General features: G+C 31.9%; 1 protein-coding gene across 13 annotated transcripts in view; it reads right to left on the bottom strand.

Moving 5' to 3' along the window:
* The window catches only part of EPHA5 (EPH receptor A5), a 338,986-nt gene that overhangs the window by 80,159 nt on the left and 235,624 nt on the right, over positions 1 to 23,203 (bottom strand). For 7 of the 13 annotated variants that reach the window (XM_074324488.1, XM_019748163.2, XM_019748165.2 and 4 more), the window contains 2 exons: positions 16,923 to 17,082; positions 8,183 to 8,285 (listed from right to left, as the gene is read on the bottom strand). In XM_074324488.1, coding sequence (XP_074180589.1) covers positions 8,183 to 8,285; positions 16,923 to 17,082 — 263 coding nt within the window. Of the gene's footprint in view, positions 1 to 8,182; positions 8,289 to 16,922; positions 17,083 to 23,203 lie in introns of all 13 variants that reach the window. The other 6 variants (XM_019748170.2, XM_019748164.2, XM_074324491.1 and 3 more) reach the window with 1 other exon arrangement.

The raw sequence follows: 23,203 nt of genomic DNA, 5'->3' as shown, positions 1-23,203 counted from the left end.
GATTACAGATATTTGTCTAGTTATCATTATTTTAAAATAAAACAGTATTAAATTCAAGTAAGTTTATATAATGTTTTTTCTTATCAAAACTTACCAAGTTCTGCAACTAAATAATCCTAGTTATGTTAGAGATGCCAAATATATCAACATATCCATGATGTCCCTAACTTGAAGAGAATCAGGAGAGAAATATAAATATGTTGATATACGTTATTATCTATAAAAGCTAATGCTGTTTAATATCACCAGGTGCATCAACACACTGGCATTAGCATGTCCAGATGTCAAATTATAATAATAATATAAGCTAGTGAAGCTTTCTTAACTCTGATGTAATACTTCTTTTAAATCATTGTATTTATTTTATGATGGCACCAAAGTTTCAATATTCAGGAAGAAAGCATTTAAGAGTTAGGTATTCTACTTGGCTCATGTCAGAGTTACCAACATTTTTCCTTTTCCAAACTATTAACATTAGTGAAAAATGAGACAAAGCACTTGAAAGTAGAGATTGATGCACAATTTATCTGTCATTCAATAATGTATGAGATATTCACTCAATTCAGTTATTTGGGACAACAACAGAAGTCTTTATCTTCTAAATACTTTTGGGCTGGCAGGAAAGAGATCATATAATTTGTGGTTGAAAGTGTTAAATTCCATGAAAAATACTGATGTATTATTCAGAGACTTCAGTGAAAGGAGAGAATGCTTTGGCTAAGGGATTTGATGAAGGTTTATGATAGAAAGAATGGTTAATGTGGTTTTAATATGAAAGGTTTATTTTATTTATTTTTTTAATTTTATTAAGTTTATTGGGGTGACATTGGTTAGTAAAATTATATAGGTTTCAGTGTACATTTCTATAATGCATCATCTATGTATCACATCGTGTGTTCACCACCCAGAGTCAGTTCTCCTATGTCACTATATATTTGAACCCCTTTACCCTCTTCTACCACCAACCCCTTCCTTTTCCCTTCTGGTGACCATGAATATTTAAATATTGAGAATTGAAATGGAGATAAGAGCAAAAAGCGAGATCCTCATCTCAGTTCACATGCATCATATGAGATTGATCCTATCTTTAGAGTCAAGCATGAGATCCTACTGTGCTGGGTCATGCATTGCAATTTCTCCATCCTCTTAGTAACTAAGGTCCCAGTGCTACTGGCTGATTGGCTCTGTGGAGCTGGGTATCAGGTACCTGTCAGAGCCCATGCCACATGAGCTCTGAGAGTGAAGGACAGGAGCAATAAAGTCAGAGCTGGTCCCATACAGTGACATCGCCCCTTTAGTGATCCCACAATTGTCTACTCTCCTACTTCCTCATGAGCCACTTCTTCTCAGTCTCCTTTTGCTGGATCTTTCTCCTTTACCTCTCAACATCAGCATGCTCCTAACTCAATCCCAGTAACCTCATTTTGATCAGTGGCTTTAAATACCATATTTACGCATTTTTAAACCATGTGTTTCCAATTGCGTAGCAGATAGTACATATGTTAGCACCTAGATCTGTATGTGCCTGTACTTTGGATATTTTTAAAGTCTCTGGAACTTTTCATCTGTATGATCTATAATTCTCTTTCAGTTTAAGCCACTTTGAATTTGGCTTCTATCTTACGCAACAAAGGAGACCAGGTCAAAAACATATAGTGGTAATGCTGGAAAGGTAGTTTGAAGCATATTTTCAAGAGTCTTTAATTGTAGCTTCACTACTCCAGTCATATGGTCATTGGACATTTACTGAGAATGTACCCTATGATCTGTGTTCAAAATGAGCATAAAATGATGAACTAAAACTACTTAAAAAACTAAAATGAGGGAAAGCAGAAGTAAAATTAACTATCTTTCACAAAATCAGGAATGGTCAAGGAGTTGCTGACATATGATGTGTGTGATTCCAGAATAAATACAATTTACCAGGTACAGTTTATAAATGAATGCCAGAGGGAGAATTCACTAAAATCTAATGTATTTCTTATTTATTTTAGTGTCAAGATACCACTGACATTAATTTCTAAGAGGTATTTTATTCTATTACTGATCAGTTTGGAACTTTTTAAATGTTAATGCCATTATTTTTAGCAGTAGAGAATCAGTGACTGCACACAAGAGTTCTGAGTTTCACTCAAATCATAAAGCTGAATAATTATAAGTCATTGGGGATTTTTTAATAAAGAGGGCCCTAAAGTCAGAGCTGGTTTCAAGCTCCAGGCCCTCACTAACTGAATACAATAATTTATGTTCTAGGCATTTTCCCAGAAGGGGAAAAAAGCCCACAGATAAAAATACCTTCCATCTTGGACCTTGTATTCTAGTAGGGTTGACATACAAAAAAAAAAAAAAAAAAAAAAAATCAACTGAATATATGTATATATATATATATATATATATATATATATATATATATATATATATTATGTAATGACAATAAGTGTTATGATATGTAACAGTAATAGTGTTATGAAGAGACAAATCAGGGTAAGGGAGTTCTGATGTGTAGCTAAAGGAATCATGGGTCATCATATTAGTAAGTTCAATTGAGAGGATAAGACTGAGCAAAGACTTGAAAGAAGGAGGAAGCCATCTCTGGGGCAAAGGAGTTTTTGGCAGCAAGAAGGACCTGCAAAAGCCATTAGACTATACTGTATTTACAATATTTAGGAACAGCAAGAAGATAATTAAGTATAAATAGAAGGCAGAATTAATATGAGACAGACATAGTATTGTGAGATATTACATGCAAACTCCCTGGAGCAGTGCCTCACAGTATGTAATTCATGCTAGACAATATTATACTTACTATTATCAATACTATTATTGGGTTACATCCACTTGTCAAAGAAGCTTAGCTCTTCTTTACAGTACTTCACACTATTTAAAAAGTATTAACTGAAAAAGCTATTATGCTTTGTTATCAAATGTAGACAGATCTCTGGCACTTGTCTGAATTACATTCAAACGCCAATATAATTATTTAGGAGCTTAAAGAAAAGGAGCTTAAAGAAAAGTTTTTTAAGTCCAGTGGATTTTGCCATTAAGTCCTTGTTTTTCCTAACGTGAGAATTGTGGCAGGCATGTAATAAGAACCCAAATGAATCAGACTATCATTTTCTTTTGGTCCAAGGGAAAAGGTTACAATGGAGGGAATAATTTTAATTTAAACTCGTCTCTTTATCCATAGTTGTTTTAATTTTATTTATAAAATCTATTTATCAGACTACTGAATGGAAGTTGAAACACTTTGGGAAAGGCCATTGCCTTCTTATTTCATATGCCTGGGACTTGGTGTTTGATGTGCAGTAGATACTTAATACGTGTTTCTAATGGAAGTTAATACATGTTTCTAATTGGGAAGAATAAGTCATTTACAAAGTGTTATACATTAAGAGACTTCAAAATTTATAAAAGGGAAAATTTTAATATTATTTTCAAGTAATAAGAAAGAAAAACCTAAAACAGCATTTTATATAAATCAACTTTTTTTCCTCTAATTTTCTGGTATAATCTCAGCATTTTAATTTTGATAGGTTAGCATCCAAGCACAGTATCCATTGACCTCTGAATAATATTTTTTGCCTCAGAAAACTATGAAACGTTTCAATGGACTGAGGTTCAATTGTTTAATGAAAGACAAAGGAAAATATAATTTAGCAGTTTTATGTCCAGCCTTGGGACTTAAACATGACCAGGACAAACAAGGGGAATATCTTTTGCCTAGAAAATAGCTAATCTGTTTTAACAGTCATTAAGTACCACTAAGACAAAATTTATCACAGTGTTAAAGTTACATATGAATAGCCTTAAAATCATATCCCTTAATCTTAAAATTGGAAAACAGTTTTACTTTTCTAGTGTTTGTATGTAAAAACAGGTAAATTTGCATGGTGCGCATGTATATATGTGTGTGACTTTGAACTCTGAGTGTGCTTGTGGAATTAACTGAAATAAAAAATCAAAGCTCTGAAATTTTCTTAAATTAATTACATTCATGAACATTAATAAATGTGGACTCAGAAACAAGGTATTAGAAATGTATTCTTTAATCCTAGGATGTCCATAGCAAGCAATTTTCAACAAAGAAATAGTTTCTGTCAACTGAAAGATTTTTCCTTTGTATTTTCTACATCACTAAATCCTGTTAATTTAAGCTTTATATCAGACTAGGAGGTGTCACCCCAAGTGTGAAATGGGGACACAGAGAATAAAAAATGTTAACTAAATAATATCAATAATCATCTTCAAAGGAAAGATAAATGAGGGAAAGGACATAGTAAAATATTTTTGCAAACATGTAACTGGAGATGACAATCATTGGTAAAAGAGGGATTAAACAATTGTTATCTATAAAATAATATGTAAAAGAGAAAAGCCACACTATGAGGATATAAAAGAGAGTTATCAATGTGCAATGTCATTACTGATGTAAGAGAAAAGATTAAAAAACAGTTACAACATTGGGTGCATATAAGGAGGTTTAACTTATATCCATCCCAGGGTAAATAGCTCATAATTTGCTGGGGTCATATAAATTGCCTTGCAGTCCCATGAGAATACCATTTAAAATTAATAAGAAAGAAAGTGAAAGGGAGAGTCTGAACCCTTCAGAAAATACCTTATAGGATGTTTACCACTTTAAACAGGAAGATCACACAAATTCTAAAATTGATAGAATCCTAAGATGTTATAAATATTTGCCATTTCTTAAAGAGGACCATTTCTGTAAGGATCAATGCTTTTCAATATTGTTTTAAACCATATCTAGGTAGAAATAGGAAGACTCCAAAGTTTTCTGCATAATCTATTTTATCCTAAATGATTAGAAAGTGTATTTGACTTATTTTTAAACTTTAAATGTATTTTAGAATATAAGAGTTTTTTGTTTTTTTCTTTGAAATCGATTAGTCCCATAGTAGGCAGTGTGTTATAATCCTCAATTTTTTTTTGTTTGGTCTGAATGAAAATACAAATTATCAGTGAATATGGATCTTCAAGACATATTTTTCTCTTGAAACCAAAGGATGTTATGAATTGTCAACAAATATTACATACAAGTATTATTCACATTTGTGTAATATGTAAAAATTAATTCATCTATGTCACCACTGAGGAGATAAATTATTTGCAATTAAATACATTTTACGTAGGAACAAATATCTAGTTTATAATCTATTTAAGAGATTGAAAGTGATAAAAGAGTAAGTTCTAAGTGAGAGTGATGTCCAAATGCCATTATGCTGTGTGTGTGTGTGTGTGTGTGTGTGTGTGTGTGTGCGTGTGGTGTGTTTATCAATCATATTTTAGCACACAGAAGACAGAGAAACATATACGTCCTTAGACTATTCTTAGAACAGGCTTTTTTCAACAATTTGCTAATACTCAAAGATAATTTCCCAAATTTGTGTTAGGTTTTGGAAACGTTCTTCCTTTATTTATTTTTTTTTATTTGACACATCTTTACTGAGTTAATTCAGGATAGTCTAGGTACTACAAGGTAGGTAAAATTTTCTTAGTCCATACAAAAATTGCAAAGTTCACTGCCTTGAATGAGAAGGGAATAGTCCTTCAAGAATCCTATCATTTAGCTTTGAATAAGTATATTTACATAATACAAACAAAACAACGTTGTCTATGAAAGCTAAAAGATAATGGCCAAAGATTTTTCTATTACATGACAAATGCCCTCTGAAATGAAAGGATGTGCATTCAACAAAATGAAGTAATGAAAGTTTCATTCAACAAAATTGCTGGTAAAACACACATATATATATATATATATATATATATATATATATATATATATATATATATAATCTCTGAGGTAAAATGTGTTTTCCTGTAAATTGCAAATTCCTAGTCTTAGCACCAGACACTGTGTGTTACAAGATTAAATTAGGGAAAAAAAATAACGTGAATGACCAATGCACAAATTCATAGGGTGTCACTATTTTTAAAAAATAATATGCTCCTATAAGACAATACATCTAAAAATTCATTTTACCATGTCCTAGATTTAGTTGTGCTAAAAATTAAGCTTTGTCTCTTGGTTATAGATGTGATTCCAGTACAACTGAGATATTATATTAAATTTATTTATTCTTGTACAACAAGTTCAGGTACATATGGGATTATGTGTGTTTGTGTGTGTGTTAAAAAGTATATTATGATTCAGTTACCAAATGACAGAGTGAACCTTGTCTTAAATACTTTGCCTTCTGTTACAGGTATAATAAAATTAATTATTTTAAGGTCAATTTTATGTATATATTGGGGAAGAAAAGTTTTTGAGAACGAGCTGATTCACATACAGATGAGAAAGAATTCATAGGGGCTTGTCATCAGTAAATTCATATTAACAATACTTAGGTTAAGTAAACATAATATACTAAGTCTATAATAAAATACTTCCTATATTTGATATGTCCTTTAGTAAACACTCACACAAATTTATTGGATTCTAGACCTTGGCTCATCCTTCCATTTATATTCATTTCTCCTAAGTACGGACACTAAAAACAGCTACTGTTTCTGGATTTATTGGAAAGGAAGAAGAAACTCGTATCTCACTCACATGTAAAGAAATGATATTACAAATTAACTCTCCAAATGTACCATAGTTATCTACCCTTTGGGGGTAGAAAAGACACTATCACTTGGTAGTTTTCTTAGTAGTTACAATTCACTCAACTTAATTATCTTACCTGATCAAAATCTAAGCAAAGTTTTTATGACAAGATTGGTGTAATTAGCCTATCTCCCAGAAAGCTGAGACAAAAGTAGACTATTTTCCCTAGGTGACTTCAGAGAGAAGAAATCAGTGGGGCACTAGATACCAGCCTTCTGGCTTGATAGGGCTAGTTGTCCTCAGCAGAACACAAATTGCTTCCCATCTAGAATTTCTAAAAAATGTATTGCTGCTATTCAAACATTAAATATAAGCAATGGATTTCTCTACATATATTTTAAGAAAACTTTGAACACTCTTAGATGACAAGAACTAGAAGAAAGGGAATTTTCAGATACAAAGAGAAAGGATGTTCAAAGAAAGTAACAATGTTTTATGAGAATAAATTGTTACTGCTGTAATTTAAAGATATAGTCATAAATCTTTTCAGAATACAATATGCAATATATTGAAAAGTACCTAATTCTGTATACTTATGACTTGAGTAAGTGCTGAAGACTCGAAAGTAAATGACTAGAACAGTAACAAAATCAATATTGATTTCCTGACTTTTTTTTTTTTTTATCTTACAGTACATTCCACATATTTATGCAGGTTTAAATATTTCCATGAAGACTTTCATCAAAGTCTTTTATAATTGTCTAACACTGGAACATTTTCAAATTGACAACTTTCTGAATATTCCTTCTAATGATGGCCTGGATGGAAAATGAAAATATTTTGTTGGAATAGATTACAATCATGTTTTTTTTTTATTTATTTATTTAGTTAGTTAGTTAGTAAGTTATTTTTAGGAAAGTTTATTATATTTAGCCCAATGTCAGGAAATATCTTCCACAAAAGTTCTTGCCGGATCTCTTTTTTTGTTCAAAATGAAAAAGATAGCTCTGTAATACAGATGTTAATGTATCTATTGATATAACATTCAACAAAATTCACTTTTAGTCAGGATACACTATGATTGACATATTCAGGTTGAAATCATTCAGAAACAGCAAATAAAAAACAGTCATAAAAAAGGGCTAATTATTTCTCAAAATGCTTGTTTGCCAGTGTCTGCTTTGTATCCATCACCCTATTAAGACAGAATGCTGGCTAGAATTATTAGTCTTATTTCTCTAAATCTACCAGGCACTGACATAGTCCTTCCCAGACGCTAACACTGAAGCAGGCAACCATAAATACTTTTGAGATGAAAAAATTTCAGATAAAAAGGAAAAAATTATGTTGGACACAGATATAGTTATATTAATGACAGAATAAAGAATAACATGTTACTACTATTCTTGTAAAAAGACCATACTTGAAAAAGAGAAATTGTGTTAGCACTAACAGCAATAAGGTAAGGCTTAAGAAGTATATCATACATTGAGGTTATCTACTGTTACATCATTTGCCTGATTTGTTTTGGGATGTGCTTAACAGCCAAATGGTCAGATCAAGGTAGGGAAGAGATCAGCTGCAAAAGTTGAGAATCACAGCTTCCTCTCTTACCTTCCACTGAGAAGGAAGCCGATAACCACTGCCAACAAAATGACTCCCATTGTCACAGACACAGCAATTATAGGAATCTGGCTTTGATCACTGGATGCTGCAACTGCTGATAGAAGACACAGAAAATGGAGCTTGTGGTTAAAATGATCATATGCATTCAAATAAGAGCTGCTTAATAGTCGGTACTCAATGCATGGTAGAAGCAATTCACCCACACTTGGCTGAGATTTCCCTCTAATATCTCTTCTCAAAAGTGTGTAATTGAAAAGACATCTTTAGGAGAAAATATTTACTCTCCAAATGGAAATTTGAAAGAATCGCTAAGTCACTGATTATTTCCTTGACATTATAAAAAATGAGAGTAATTGTTTCCATAACATTCATCTAGAAATCGTAGGTTTGCATGGTAAAATGCAAGTTAGTCCTTGATTTCAAACACTTTAATCTAGATAGTAGGTGCTAAGTATATGAGGTTTGACATTTTTCGAGTGTGCATGTGACTGTTCTCTAGAAAACAAAAGATCTTTTTACCTCAGATAGAATTCTTTCAAATAGGTTGAAATCCATAATGATGTGATTGTGACCTCAGTGAAGGTCAACATCATATCACTATTCTAAATATAATTTTAAACATTGTGACTTCAAGCAGAATATAATCAGTAAATATACTTGATAAATAGACCCACTTTTTGAAAAATGTCAAGGTTTACATTTAGAAGTTAGTCTACAGTAAGATTGGACTTGTTTATATGATACTTTAAAAGGCATGGATTTAGGTGAACGATTTTATATTTTAACAACACAGTTACCATAATAAGAGGAATATGGACATGATTAGATAGTCATGCCTACGTAAGCAAAGAAATGTATCTTTTGTGCTGATAACTAAGCCCAAGTAAAATAAGAAACCCATAGAGCCGAATACATTTTAACTGATGTTCTCAAGAAACCCTCTGGATACCTAGCATGCTTACTGTTTAATGCCATGATCTTTTTTTGATAATTTCAGAGTAGCATCAGTTAACCTCCAAGATAACAAATTTTAAGTCATCAAAACTAACAATAACCATAATTTCAATGTTTTGTTTTTTACAACTGCCTCTCAGACCTTGGCTCCATCTTAGTACTGGACATCCAAACACTTCCCTTTCTATTCTTGTCACATCTCCCTTGATTCTTTCATGAAAATTGACTGACTCTCTGGCCATCTTCTTGTACTGATCCACACTTCAGACCAGTCTTCAGAAACTAGTATCATCAAGAGCTGGTTCATGTACAAGAAAAACTATTATTTACAATCTAAATCTATGCTCTTATCCAACCTCTCCTTGGAGGATAACAGTTGCAATTTAATGGATCTTTACCCTGTTTTCTCCTACTCTCTGATGCTGAGTTCTGTGGTAGGGATTTTAATACTGGTGAACAGTATAAGTAGGGTAGGACAAAGCTACTCCACTATCAGTAACAGCCTTCCTTAAGGTTTGCTTTATTAATCTCTAAACCCAGGTTACTTATACCATTGCTTTTCCTCAGTTCTTTAACTTTCTTTTTGGCAAGAGCACTGTTTCTAAAGAAACTCATGCAGACTCGGCCCATATAAGTTCCATGCTATTTTGATTGGACTCCGACTGCTGCTCCAATGCTTTTGATTCTTATTGGTTTTCTAACAAATCAACCCCATAATGAGTCTTCCTTATGTTCTTGGTACACTAACTAATCTAGTCCCATTTCCCACATTTTATTGATGGTACACTTTATAGATAAAAGAGATCAAGTCTGAACTCCACAGTTAAATATGACTGCATAACCATCTTTTGCTTTACATGACTCCACTGTTAGACGCCTTCCTGTCTTTCCCAAGCTATTGCTTCTTCAAAAATCTCTATCCAAAACGGGTTCTCATTTCCTTATAGGCTACTTCTCTGCTACTTACAGCCTGGACATACAACTCCTCTTGGGGGAAACAAATCCTTATACCTAAAATTACTGACAGTATTTCAATTTGAATTTGAAAAAAAAAGTTTGTATTTACTAGACAGATGGGCCAAAGTCAATTATTTAAGCTTGTGGAGTCTAATTTCATTAATTTCCAAATAGGGATAATTTCCCTGAATCATCATAACCCTGTTAAGCTTAGAGGTAACACATATAAAGCTCTTAGCATAGTTCTTCAACTATTTCCATGCTTAAATAAATAGTAAATATTATTTCTACATATTATCTTCTACTATTTACCATCCTTATTATTCCCTATTTTTCAGTATCTTGACTGAGTTATCTAAAACTAGCCTCATCTTCTAAGAACAAACATTATTAAATTATCTCTGAAAGTTCTGCTTTTGAGTTCTGTGCATGATATGCTACTTGCTAAACACAATGAGTACTTTCCCATTTATCTCACCATATACTATACACCATACAATAATAAGGTATTTGAACTTGTTGAACATATACTTCATCCTTGAAACTCTGCTCCTCTTGGCTTCTGTAACATCAGATGAGCCATATTCTCTTTTTCCCATTCCGAAGCACTGTTTTGTCCATTCTGTTGTCTCCACATTCTCTTCCCATACCTCCTGTGTGAGTAATTCCTAGTGAATACTGACTCGGAACCTCTACGCTTCTCTTCGTCTCTCTTTCTTTTTCTATCTTGCTCTCCTCCTACCTCCGTTTCTCCCTCCCCGCTCATTGTTATTTCTTTGTCCATGATATCAGTTAACTATAATTTGAGGAGTCCCAAATTTATATCTTCAACTCTTATTTCCACTCAAAGCATCACTCTATTTTAAAAACAGACTGCTTCCCCTTTATTTGGATTTTATTTTCACATAAAAATAAACATGCTTATAATTGGCTCTTATACCACATCCACAGCCCCAAGAGCCTTAACAAAAACACATCAAGAGATAAACATACCATAAGTCAAACCAACAAACCAGACTGATTCAATCTCTTTTGATTCCTTTTAACTTTAACTGAATTTTCTTAACCCCTACTTGTCCATTAATTACCAAATATATTTTGTGTTTCTTTGTTCTCCCATGAGTTAATTTGATTCAAACATGCTGGGATATGATTCACAGAATTTTTAGCGTTTTCATTGTCTTCTAGGTATTCATTTGATATATCCAAAAATATCACTTTAATCATGTTTTTCTGATCAAGAAGTTAATAGATACCTACTATCTATCAGGGGAAAAAAATCCAAAATTCTCCATCTAGCATTCAAACGCCCTTCTGTTGTGACTCTAACAAATTTTCTTGTCATAATGTGCTAGTTGGGGAACTCTCAGAGATACACTTTTGGAGGAAAAGGCATGATTAGTCAGGGGTAGGAATGAAAACAAGGCAGTTTGGGACTAACCAGAGCATTATTATTGAGAAAAAAATGTGGGTACTTAGTAGTATCAAAAACTTCATTTTTAATACTTGCCAGGATCTAATTTAATAATATGCTAAAATATACACTTAGGTATGGGATAATACCTGCATTAAAATAATTGTTAACGGCATACAAACATTTTTCAAATATTTAAAATAATAAAGTTTACGAAAATATTTTGTAGGTAATGTTAAATCACAAATATTCATATTTACATATTTTGATCTACCATTCACTGAAATCAGATCTTTTTGTATAATAAAGAATTAAATCAAGGGACTCTAAAGAAAAATTTAAAGAATACACTTTCTTTTTTTTTTTTAAATTTAAAGCATTCTCCAAGTTCTTTGATAGTTTTTATTTATTGATTAATTCATATACACTGATTTATTTGTGATATTTATAATAATAAATAACTCATCAAGGTTCTGTCCATTCATTTGTTTTTGTTTGCCCTAACGGTATCAATAATTGTATCCACTAAGTTGAAAACATATGGAATTTTTAGGGTACTGTCAATGCCTTTATACTAGTTCATTCTTCAGCAGCAGGGAAAAAAAATAGAAATCCTAGTGTGATCCATGACTATTCTTTCAGTATTGCTAAATTTTGTAATCATTAAAGATATGAAACTCTAATCAAACATATTTCCCATTTTCTTATATAGGTTTATTAAGAACTAGTTGATTTATGACATAGTTTTAGACAGACAGCTCAGAAGTATTTTGGGAATCCTTAAAAGAAAATTTTGGAGAAATGTAACACACTTATTAGAAGGAAACCAGTCGTGAAAATTAATATTCTTTAGCAAATAACAATGTATCTTTTTCCCCCAGTCATTCTATATCTACAACATCCCTGGAAACTTTAAGGTAGCGTATGTTGAGAAATCATCTTGTTTTTCCCCTCACTGTGCTTCCCACACTCCTGGCTGAAAACTCATATTACATAGATATTCTCTAAATTTTAGCTACATATTTAAACAGTTATTCATTGAGGTGAATAGATTTTGTTAGAACTACATCATAAGGGTTTTTGAAAGCCAGACAGAATTTGGGATCTGTTTCCCACATCAATAAGAAGCTATTAACTTTCTTGATCAGGATAATCTGATCAAGGTTATAATTTTTGATACATAATGTAAGTACCTAACAGTGAGTGAGGAAATTTAAAACAGTGTGGCAGGCAAATAAAAACAAGAAAAGATGTTGAACATTGTTATCCATCAGGGAAATTCAGATTAAAACCACAATGAGATATCACTTCCCATCTGTCCAATATGACTAATACATATATGATGAGGATGTGGAAAAACTCATCACTTATTCATTGCTGGTGGGAATGTAAAATGGAACAGCCACTCTGAAAAACAGTTTGACATTTTCTTATAAAATGAAACAAACAATTACCACATGACCCAGCATGTGTTTATCCCAGAGAAATGAAAACTTAGGTTGACTCAAAAATACGTACACGAATGTTCACAGCATCTTTATTTGTAATAACAAAAACTCAGATCAGCTCAGATGTCTTTGCATAGGCAAGTGGTTAAACAAACTGTGGTACATATATAACAGGGAATACTACCCAACAATAAAGAGACAAACTTAATATATACAACAGCTTAGATGAACCTCCAGGGAATTATGCTGAGTGAAAACAGCTAATTCCAAACTCAAAGTTTATATACTGTATGATTCCACTTATAAAACATTTTTAAAATGTGAAATTTTAGAAATGGGTATTTAGAAATTAATGGTTCACAGGGACAATTTTATGGGACAGAAGTTTTTCCCAAAGGCAGTGGGTGTGGTTATAAAAGGACAACAGGTGGGATCTTATGATAATTGGCATTATTTGCTATCTTGTGTGTAATACAAGTCCACACAAACTTACACAAGTAACCAAATTCCATAGAACTTAATACACACACACACACACACACACACACACACACATCTACATACACACATACAAAGGAGTACAAGAAAATGTGAGAGTGGTAGATTCCATCAATATCATTATGCTTGTGACATGATACTAGGGTTTTGCAAAATGTTACCATTAGGTAAATAGAAAAGTACAGAAGAGTTATCTCTGTATTATTGATTATAATTGCATGTAAATCTAAAATTATCTCAAAAAAATTTTCATTAAAAAAAACAGAATGGCATTATTCCAGCAGTTGGGTTATACAGATTTGAATCAAACAAGTAACACTTGGATGAAAGAAAATGATGCAATGGGGGAAAACATCATAAAAGAAACACAAAGTTGTTTGGTAAATCTTTGGCAAATAGGAGTTACAAAAGATTCAGTGATGCTTTCAAAGTTTCAAGACAATTTATGTAAAAAGAAACCAGAAAAAGGGCTATTTTGTCTGGATGGTTTCATTCATGTTAGGTTTATTTGTTTGGTGTTTTTCCCACTGCTGTTGTGAATAAGGATAATATAAGGGGTCAATTTGGATACTTTATTTGTATGTTCAACAAAATTAAAATAAAATGGGTAATACTTTTAGTTATAAAACATAAACTAAAGCTTGAGAGAGAAAGAATAAATGGAGATTTTCTACCCAAATCCTCATATTAAATAGTTTTTCAAAGATAAATAGTTTTGCCCTACTGTTTTTACTACTATTTGCATGTGATTTTAGGGCTACATATGTGACATACAAGATAATATAGTTGAAAAAGAAAACGCTTCAATTTTATGACAAGTATAAATTAATAAATAAATTTCAAAAATTAAACATATCAATAACATAATGTGTCATGGTATTATTATGCATCGTTATTATGAGTTGAGCAACTAATTAGAAAATTCTTTTTAAAGTGATGTTTAAAAATAATGATTTTGAGATAAGTTTCTCTCCTAACATATCTGAATGATAAGGTAAATGTTCCTTAGTAATGGTGACTCATTAAAGCCAGTATTCTTAACAATAACCCACCAAATGAAAATTGTTGATAACTTTAATAGGAAAAAATAAAAATACATTTAAGATACCATCATTCCTGCATTCAAGTATTTTTAGACTGTTCCGCGGAAATGGTATGTTTATGTGAAGAACTAAATTATGATACTAAGTAAATAATACAAAAATTAAAGTGATTATGCACAAAATACTACACAAATAATTGTTAAATGAGTGGCCTATAACACAAACGCTACAGAAGTTCTGAAAAGGAAATATTATTTTAATTATCAATATGCATCTTTTTTAACCCCCTATTAGACTCTATAAGCCTTGAGAAAGGTGTGATTGCCCCTTAAAGTTATTTGTCACTCACAGTACCTAGAGTGAAAAATCTTTTGATGTGTGAGCAAATAAAATAAAACTAAATAATAAACAAAATTATTATCCTAAAAAGGTCTTGTAACAAATAGTCAATACTTTAGATTAAATAGACTGCATTCTTATTCTCTGAAAAGGAGTTTACATGTTGTTACTCAGGGTTTCTCCAGAGCCTACGTAACTATGCTTTATATGTAATAGGTGCTTGACAGATTCTTGTTGGGTTATATCCAGAAAAGAGTCTACAAAAGGGCAAAAGGCTTTGGTATATAATAATATACTTGGTAGAGAGATAATGCTATTCATAAGATGCTTACAAATATATATATATACACGTAGTCAAGTGAAAATAACGTGTCATACTAAGAGCTAGCAGGCAGAACAGCCCTAAAATATTTTCATTATCTGTTAATAACACTAAAATCAATGTTAGTAGTGAAAAATATTTAAGAGACATTTCTTTTCCTCTAGAAAATACTTGTATGTAGAAAAGTTTAAAAGGTAGACAGCCTCAAATGAGCCTTTGTAAAAGTATACTGAAAATGACCTATTAGTTTTCTCAGTGATCAGATTATCAAATTTCAGCATGCCCAGAAACTACTATTTAATGAAAAGAAGTAAGGAAAGGTATACCAAAAAGTGTGAAGAAAAACTAGTTGCTGAACCTGCCAACATCCTAAAACTAAGCAGAGTTTTGTAATCTTTTAAAATGGGATTTTAAAATTTACATTGTTATTTACGCACTCAAGCATATTGTGAGATGCTACTTGATGGCTTTGTTCCCAGAGTTGGTAAACCACATTAACAGTATGCATTACTGATGGTACTGAAATAGAAACAAGGCCTATTAGACTGGCCAGATTACATAACAAGTCTTTTTCATTAACCCAGTTTAGGGTGCAAGGAGTGACATTAATCATATAATCCATTGCGAATATTATTGGAATTTGGTAACTAATTAATGTATTCTTATCAAACCTATTAAGGAACTTTGCTGAATATCATTAACTGTTCAAATTTCAGTAGTTTAAATTAAACCTCAGATATAGAATTTTCCATGCATAGAGAATATAATTTATCATTTTTCATAATGGCATTCTAGTCTGTACGAAAATTAACACTTGAACGCTATTTTTAAGTAATAAAAATTAATTTCTAGATAATTCTGTTAAATATGCTTTAAATAGAAGTATATGTTTATTTTTTCTAAAAAGCTATATTAAGGTTTATGGAAATTTTAATTTAATAACTTCTAATCATTACAAAGTAAATCTAATAACTAAGCTCTCATTTTGTTAGTTTTCAATGGGAGGAAATAGGCACTTTATTTTCTTTATTTTAGAATCACTAATGCTTACATAACCTAGTTTTAAAAAGAGGGTAGAAATAGATGTATATATATATATAAACAAGGCAAGTTGTTGTCTTCTTCTAATCCTGCTTTTAGCGTGTGTTTTAGGGCAAGTAAGTAACCTAAATATTTTGTTTCACATTAAAGAGAAAGAAGTTTTATACTATTTTATGAAAAAAAAAAAAAAAAAAAAAAAGGCACATAAAGGGCTTTCCAGAAATATTTCCAGACCCTCCGCTCAGAGATAATGTAGGAGATTTTGATTTTTAAAAACAATCAGATTGGTTCCTGAGAGCACCCTTTTCTTGACAAACGGAATGCTAATGAAAGCTCCCTGGGGGATTTTCATAGAAAGACTAAGTCTGGTAGCACTGTTCAATAAAACAAGTAAAAAGTAAATGGCAATAATTCAATAAAGTATGGCAGCAGTGGAAAGAAAGTCTTTAAAAGCAACGTTTGACCATTTCTTATGGAGCTCCTGATGTTTCGTCTCCCAGTAGACTTAAAGGGATGAGGAGCAGGGACCAATGTGTTAACCTGCTAACCTACCATAACAGCATGACCGAGGCTTCCTACCTGAAAGGGTCATGCCTGGGAGAGAGAGAAGGAGCGGGAGACTCACAGAATGCCCAGGGAGAGTATTGATCCACTGACTCTTTTCTGGTAACTATTACAGAGACATGAGTTGACGGTAATTAAAATGACTTACACACTGGGATGGTTTCAAACTCAAATCTTCGACTGAAGACTCCATAGCCTGCTGCGGTGCGTGCTCGAATTTGGAAGACGTACACTGAAGCTGGTTTCAAGCCCTCTGCCGTTATAGATGTCTCTTTCGACTTGATAATTGTATAGCTAGTCTCTTGGTCCTTAGATTACACATGCACATACAATAAAAAAAAAAGTCAACATGTGAATTACTAATGACGGCAAAATTTAGCATCATAGATTAGAAAACAAATCAGAAACTCCTAAGTTTGCTATTCGTACAAACATAATGTTTTAGGAAAAAAGCACATACACAGCTAAGGGTGTTAGATACATATTCGTATCTAGTGAATTTTACATCTAATTATATTTAGAGCTTGGGAGAAGGAATGAGTACTTCACTGGAGAACTTTAATTTCAATTTGCTAAGTCTAAACTGAGAGTATTAAAGAAAAAAATGAAAATAAGCAAAGTATTTTTTTTTTCCTTTTTAAAAATTTTCTTTTTTTTTTCACTTAAAAATACTTTGTGTATTTTTAGTTTTATTATTTGTGTTAAGGCTGGGTGAGTAGTGAATAGAGATAGACTAACAAATAAAATGACTGGAAAGATAGTTTTCAAAACTGAAACAAATGAATGATTCTCTTATGTGGACTGCTAACAAAAGTCTACACTAGACTAACCACCTATAACTCATTATCTCTGAGGTAACTATGCTGAGTATAAAATCTTGAGACATATAAAGATTTAAAACACAAAGTCTCTGTTATGAACTTTTCTGTCTTAACATTTTCCTGTGTGAATTTTTAGCTAAACTTGTTTTTTCCTGAAGGTCTTTGCATACATGTTACATTTCTGATAGATATTACAGGACACACACATTAAAGATAGGTAATGTTTAGAGTTGTTTTCTCCTTTTTAAGAATTAGTCTTTGCTTACAATAACTTGATTGATTACTGTAAACCATCATTTGCTAAATATTTCAGGGAATTTTGTCTTTATAAATAGAAACATGTATTGATTTTTAAGAAAATATCTAATGGGAATTACATGTAAAGTATTTTTTTTTCCTAAAAGAGAAATAAATAAATAAGAGTAAAAATGTAACATTTACTTCTCGAACACTCCAATAGGGAATATGGTTATTCAATCTTCATAATGCTATTAAATAATGCAAACCATGCTGCTTCTCCCTTGAAGTATACAATCAATAGCAGCATGCCTTGCACTTTACTTTAGTGAGAAAACTGAAATCATGTGCTAAGATACAGCAAGTCTGTTTTGACCGACATCCTCAGCTTCCTTATCTATAAAGTTGGAGTAAAGAACTGGTGTGTGGATATACTCCCAGAGATGATGTAAGAATGAAACAGGTAATGCGTGTGAAAACGCTTAATAAACTGTAAAGTATGTGTTTTAATTGTCATAATTATTATTTTATTTTTTTCTCATTTGACACATGAGAGTCAATTTCTAACCATGTTCTATACTACCGCTAATACAAAATAAAATATGCAACCTATAAACATTTTTATAGCAGTTTTACCATTCCACATTTAATATGTTCAAATATATAAAACTATCTCAGGGTTAAGTATATCCAAACCTCTCTCTAAATAGTATGGTCTAATTTTTAATCCAAATAGAGTTTCTGATTCATTCTATGCAAATAATTGATCTTTATTTTTTCTCAATAATATTATACTTTCCAGTTTGACTGTGACTGAAGCAGTAATTTTCAGTAAGAAATGCTAAAATAACTATTATTTGCAATTTGTTTAAAAAGGATTAAGTTGATGAAAAAAATTAGATGAAATTAAAGTTTAATTATTAGTAATTATGATTTTTACATAAAATATTAACAGTTTTAATGTAAAGTAAAATATTTTTTATAAAACAGTACAGGAGTATCAGTGTTAGAATTTCAGCCATGTAATTCGAAGTAGGTGTGTAAATGTAGGTACACAACTCAACCTTAGCTTTGTTTTCAATGTTAACCTAATAATTAAAAGGCTTTCAAAGTGAGAGACAATGCACATTTATTGGAGATCAAAAAACAGCTATTTGATAAAGCACTGATTCAGGCAGAAGCCCAAATATCATTCTGATTAGGAGAAGAGAACAGGGGGTACTTATTTGAAAGGGAAAGGGAACAATTGTTACAGATCAATAGAAGGAAAGCATTTATATTGGTGCAAATAAGCTAACAGTGATGCTAATTGTATACAATTTAAAAAAAAATTCAGTCTGGCATTCATCAGTCTGGTAGTCATAATACCTACTTTCTTATTCTTTGCACACAGTTCTTTGGGATCCAATAGTGTTTTAGGCCCAGTCCAAAGATTATTTTGCCCTGTTTTAACATTCTAAAGGTTTGAGACATAAGACTTGCAACCTCTGGGATGGCAGTGCTGACTCCATTTTAAAGAGGCTCAATTTATTATTTTTTTGACATTTAATATGGAATGAAATTATTTATCAAGATCATATGACCACATAAAGATATAAAGAGAAATAACATACATAGCACCCAGCACAATCGCCACAACATACCGTGTTTCCCCAAAAATAAGACCTAGCCGGACCATCAGCTCTAATGCATCTTTTCGAGCAAAAATTAATATAAGACCGGGTATAATATAATATAATGTAATACTGGGTCTATAATATAATATATAATATAATATAATGTAATGTAATGTAATATAATATAATATAGTACCATGTCTTATATTAATTTTTGTTCCAAAAGACACATTAGAGCCGATTGTTCGGCTGGTCTTATTTTCGGAGAAACACGGTAATAGGTTCTTGGCCATATAGCACGATGACAATTTTCCTTGAAAAAGTAATTTTTTAAAGCTTACATGGCTGTAACACCTAATTATTGAAGTCACAATTAGTATGTTTTGGGGAAAAAATTAGAATTGATACTATTGCCAAAAGGGGGGGGGGGGAGAACAACTTATAAGGAAACTGGGAAGCTGCTCCTTGAAATAAAACACAATCTACTATCAGTTGCACAAAAATATACAACATTCTGATTTATCTATTAATATTATGTATGTCTCAGTGGTTCCTTATCATAGGTCTAATTGTACATTGTCTCTCAGTTAGGGACTTAGCAAAGAATGTATCTAATGGATCAGACCTCATAAACACACATTTTGAGTTACTGAAGTATCTTCCAAAATTTGCTTCTGTTCTACTCTTTTCAATCACTGTCATATTATAATTTCCTTCATATCGCAAACCCCATATACACATCTTCAACACTCACAACCACATGGCAATAGGCTGCCATGTCCTTGGTCAGGGCAGTGGCTTTTGCTTCCTTCTTGACCCCTGCTGAGCAAATGAGCTACATTCCCCAGCTGCTTAGTAAACACTGTTCACATGCAGGGAGAGGAAGGACTCAATAGAAGGAGCCAGCTGGCAAACACCCTGCCAAGGGGCAGCTTCCCTTTAATTAAGAGATGGCAATGGGCCCATCACCATGCAGAAGCTGAGAAGCCCAATGACCTCTATTAGAGCAGGGCAATTGCAAGCTGAAATGCCAGCTGGCAAATGCATGAGCCCTGGAAAGTGCTGCCACCTTTGTCTGGCCAGGAGCCATCCAATAACGTGGGGGTATCATTCTGAGGGTTCAAAATGAGCTCTGGAAACAGGTCAGGACCCCCAGCTCAATCCCTGGTATGAAAGCTCATTATCCTTATTTTTTTCTTCTGAAAAATTTTAAATAACAACAACACCTTTCTGTGTATTTTATTTGTATGCTCAAGAAGTTCGTTTGGCCAAAAGTCTTGGAATTAATATCTTCATTGTAAAAATAAAAACACACTGACAAAAAAAAATTAATAATTTCCTCCCAAAAAATACATAAAGATTTTGCTGCTTTTAAAGCATGCAACTAGGCAACTTATTATTCATTTATTGGGGATATGTATAGAAATCTTTTTTTCCTAAATCATTTTTCTTACTTGGAATTATGCAGATAATAAAATGTATTAATACAGCATTAAACACAAAATATTAAATATAAAACAAAATCTTATTGAAATAAATATAATTTAAAAAGAAATTGAACTAGAAATAATATTCTACAACATGAATAAAATTCATTAGAAGGAATATTAATAGAAAAAAGCTCTGACCCACAACTTGTCAAGTAACTCTTTAACAGCAGCTTAAAGGAAAACAAAAAGATATATCATTGCTTCTATTGAATATTATGTATTTGAGACTCATGCATGTGCTGGAAAGTAATAGTAAAAACAATGAAAGGTTATTCATAAGGGGAAAAAATAGGTAATGTCCTTAAAGACAAAAAAAACAACAAAAAACAAAAACGAAAAACAGACATTAGTCCAGTTAGTTGTTTCAGAGGAAGAAAAACTGCAGATAAATAAGCACTTGTCAATCTTTGGTCTTCCTGCTGTTGAACTCTATTTCATCTAAGATGCACATATTCAAATGTATAGTTTTTGGTGTATAGTTATTTTTAAATGCCATTATTCATTTCAACTTATTTCAAAATCAGCTTTAATTACAATAAAAATTTAGAGACTCTGAATGTTTACAGAATAAATCAGTCTATGTTTATATACATACATATACATATATATGTGCATATATATATACATACATACATATACATATATATGCACATATATGTATAAATATCAAGCTTTGCATTAATATACAGTAATAACATTTACAAAAACTTGATTAAAGAACGTAGACTTTAACAAATTATGCTTGGATGTAGCATGTGTTTAAATTATAGGCCTCTAGAATTTGTACTTCAGTTTGGAGAAACAGGAATCAGTAAGGGATATTAATGTCACAACATTCTACTTGATTTACATTATTCATTTTACAGTAAACACTGTAAACCATATCCCAACATTTCTTTGTTTCAGAGGTATTCTCTTAGAACCTTCTTGGTAAATAATGTATTTGATAAAATATTTTTTTGTGAAATATCTTATAAGTTTCTTCATTTATGTTCCCTAATGATCCAACAGTAGATGCAATGCTACCATGAAGTCATTCCTAGAAAGACAACTATTTCAAAAGTAATAATTGTCTGTTTTTTCATTTATTTATAAAAATCAATATATGAACATTGTACAGACATCCGAGATGTAGAAAGAATACTCTCCCTTCCATATACCCTACTGTTTTCTTCTCTGTTATATCACTAAATGAAAGACACAAAATTTTAAAAATACATATATCTAAAATGCTATGAATTATTTCAATATGTCAATGCACTTACCAATACTTTTTTATCTATGCATATACACAAAATGTTAGATTTTTCAGTAATTTTCATTGATAAAATTTCAGCATTTTTCATGATATTTTTGCATTTGTAGAAGGAGAACCATTTATTTCCCCTCTCTTTCCAATGTCCTAGCTTGACATTTTTTTAGTTACTGAAAAGCAAGTTTTAGGACTTCCTCCAACCCTCTTCACTCTTCTCTAAGAGAGAAGGGTTGATGTCTCTGTGAGTTTGGGTAAAGCAATTGAGTAAGTGTAGCTGAGCCCTTCTCTTCTGGGATCTGTTTCTCTGCATTATGTCTGCAATCTTTTCTATTCCTGCTTCCATAGGACACACACTCTGGGTCATACCCACATCTCATACCCACATCTTAGAGGTTGGTTTGCTTACTCATCTTTCTTTATCTCATCTATTAGAACTAAGGTTGTTAATTGTGTATGTCATTCAGATACATACTGTGTACAAATCAAAATAAAATAGGGGTGGGAGTTGAAGGAAGACACATGGTGACTGCATCTCTAAGCCAAATACTCCAGTCCAGCTTTAGAAACTATAGGCTCATCTTTGTTTCCATCTGTATTATTCCTTTATCAGTAGGTGACTTGGTTGTGGATTCAGAAAAGGAGAAGAGGGATAATTATTGCCTTTAGACCTCAAAACTATTATGGAAAAAAAGATGTAAGAGTGGACCTAAGCGCCAACTCAAGTAAGATGAGGAAATTGAGAAAATATACGGAATGTGAAGCATGCAGTTCAGATTTGGGGCTCTCAAATTTTAAAATAAATGTTATCTATTATGTTCGATTTTGTTATAGATTTTTAAAAAAATGTATGTTATATATATGTCTTATTTGCTCAGACTTCCTTAACAGTATAGGAATTATGCAGGGTTATTGGCCATAAGTACGTATTTTTCCTTGTAGTACATACATCTCAGTTGCTACCGAAGGTCAACAACTTTGGTGTTTGTGACACTTTGAAAACGTCCTATGAC

Source organism: Rhinolophus sinicus, linkage group LG02 (assembly GCF_036562045.2).
Source record: "Rhinolophus sinicus isolate RSC01 linkage group LG02, ASM3656204v1, whole genome shotgun sequence".
In the NCBI taxonomy this organism is placed as follows: domain Eukaryota; kingdom Metazoa; phylum Chordata; class Mammalia; order Chiroptera; family Rhinolophidae; genus Rhinolophus; species Rhinolophus sinicus.
This window is presented reverse-complemented; position numbering and strand designations above follow the sequence as displayed.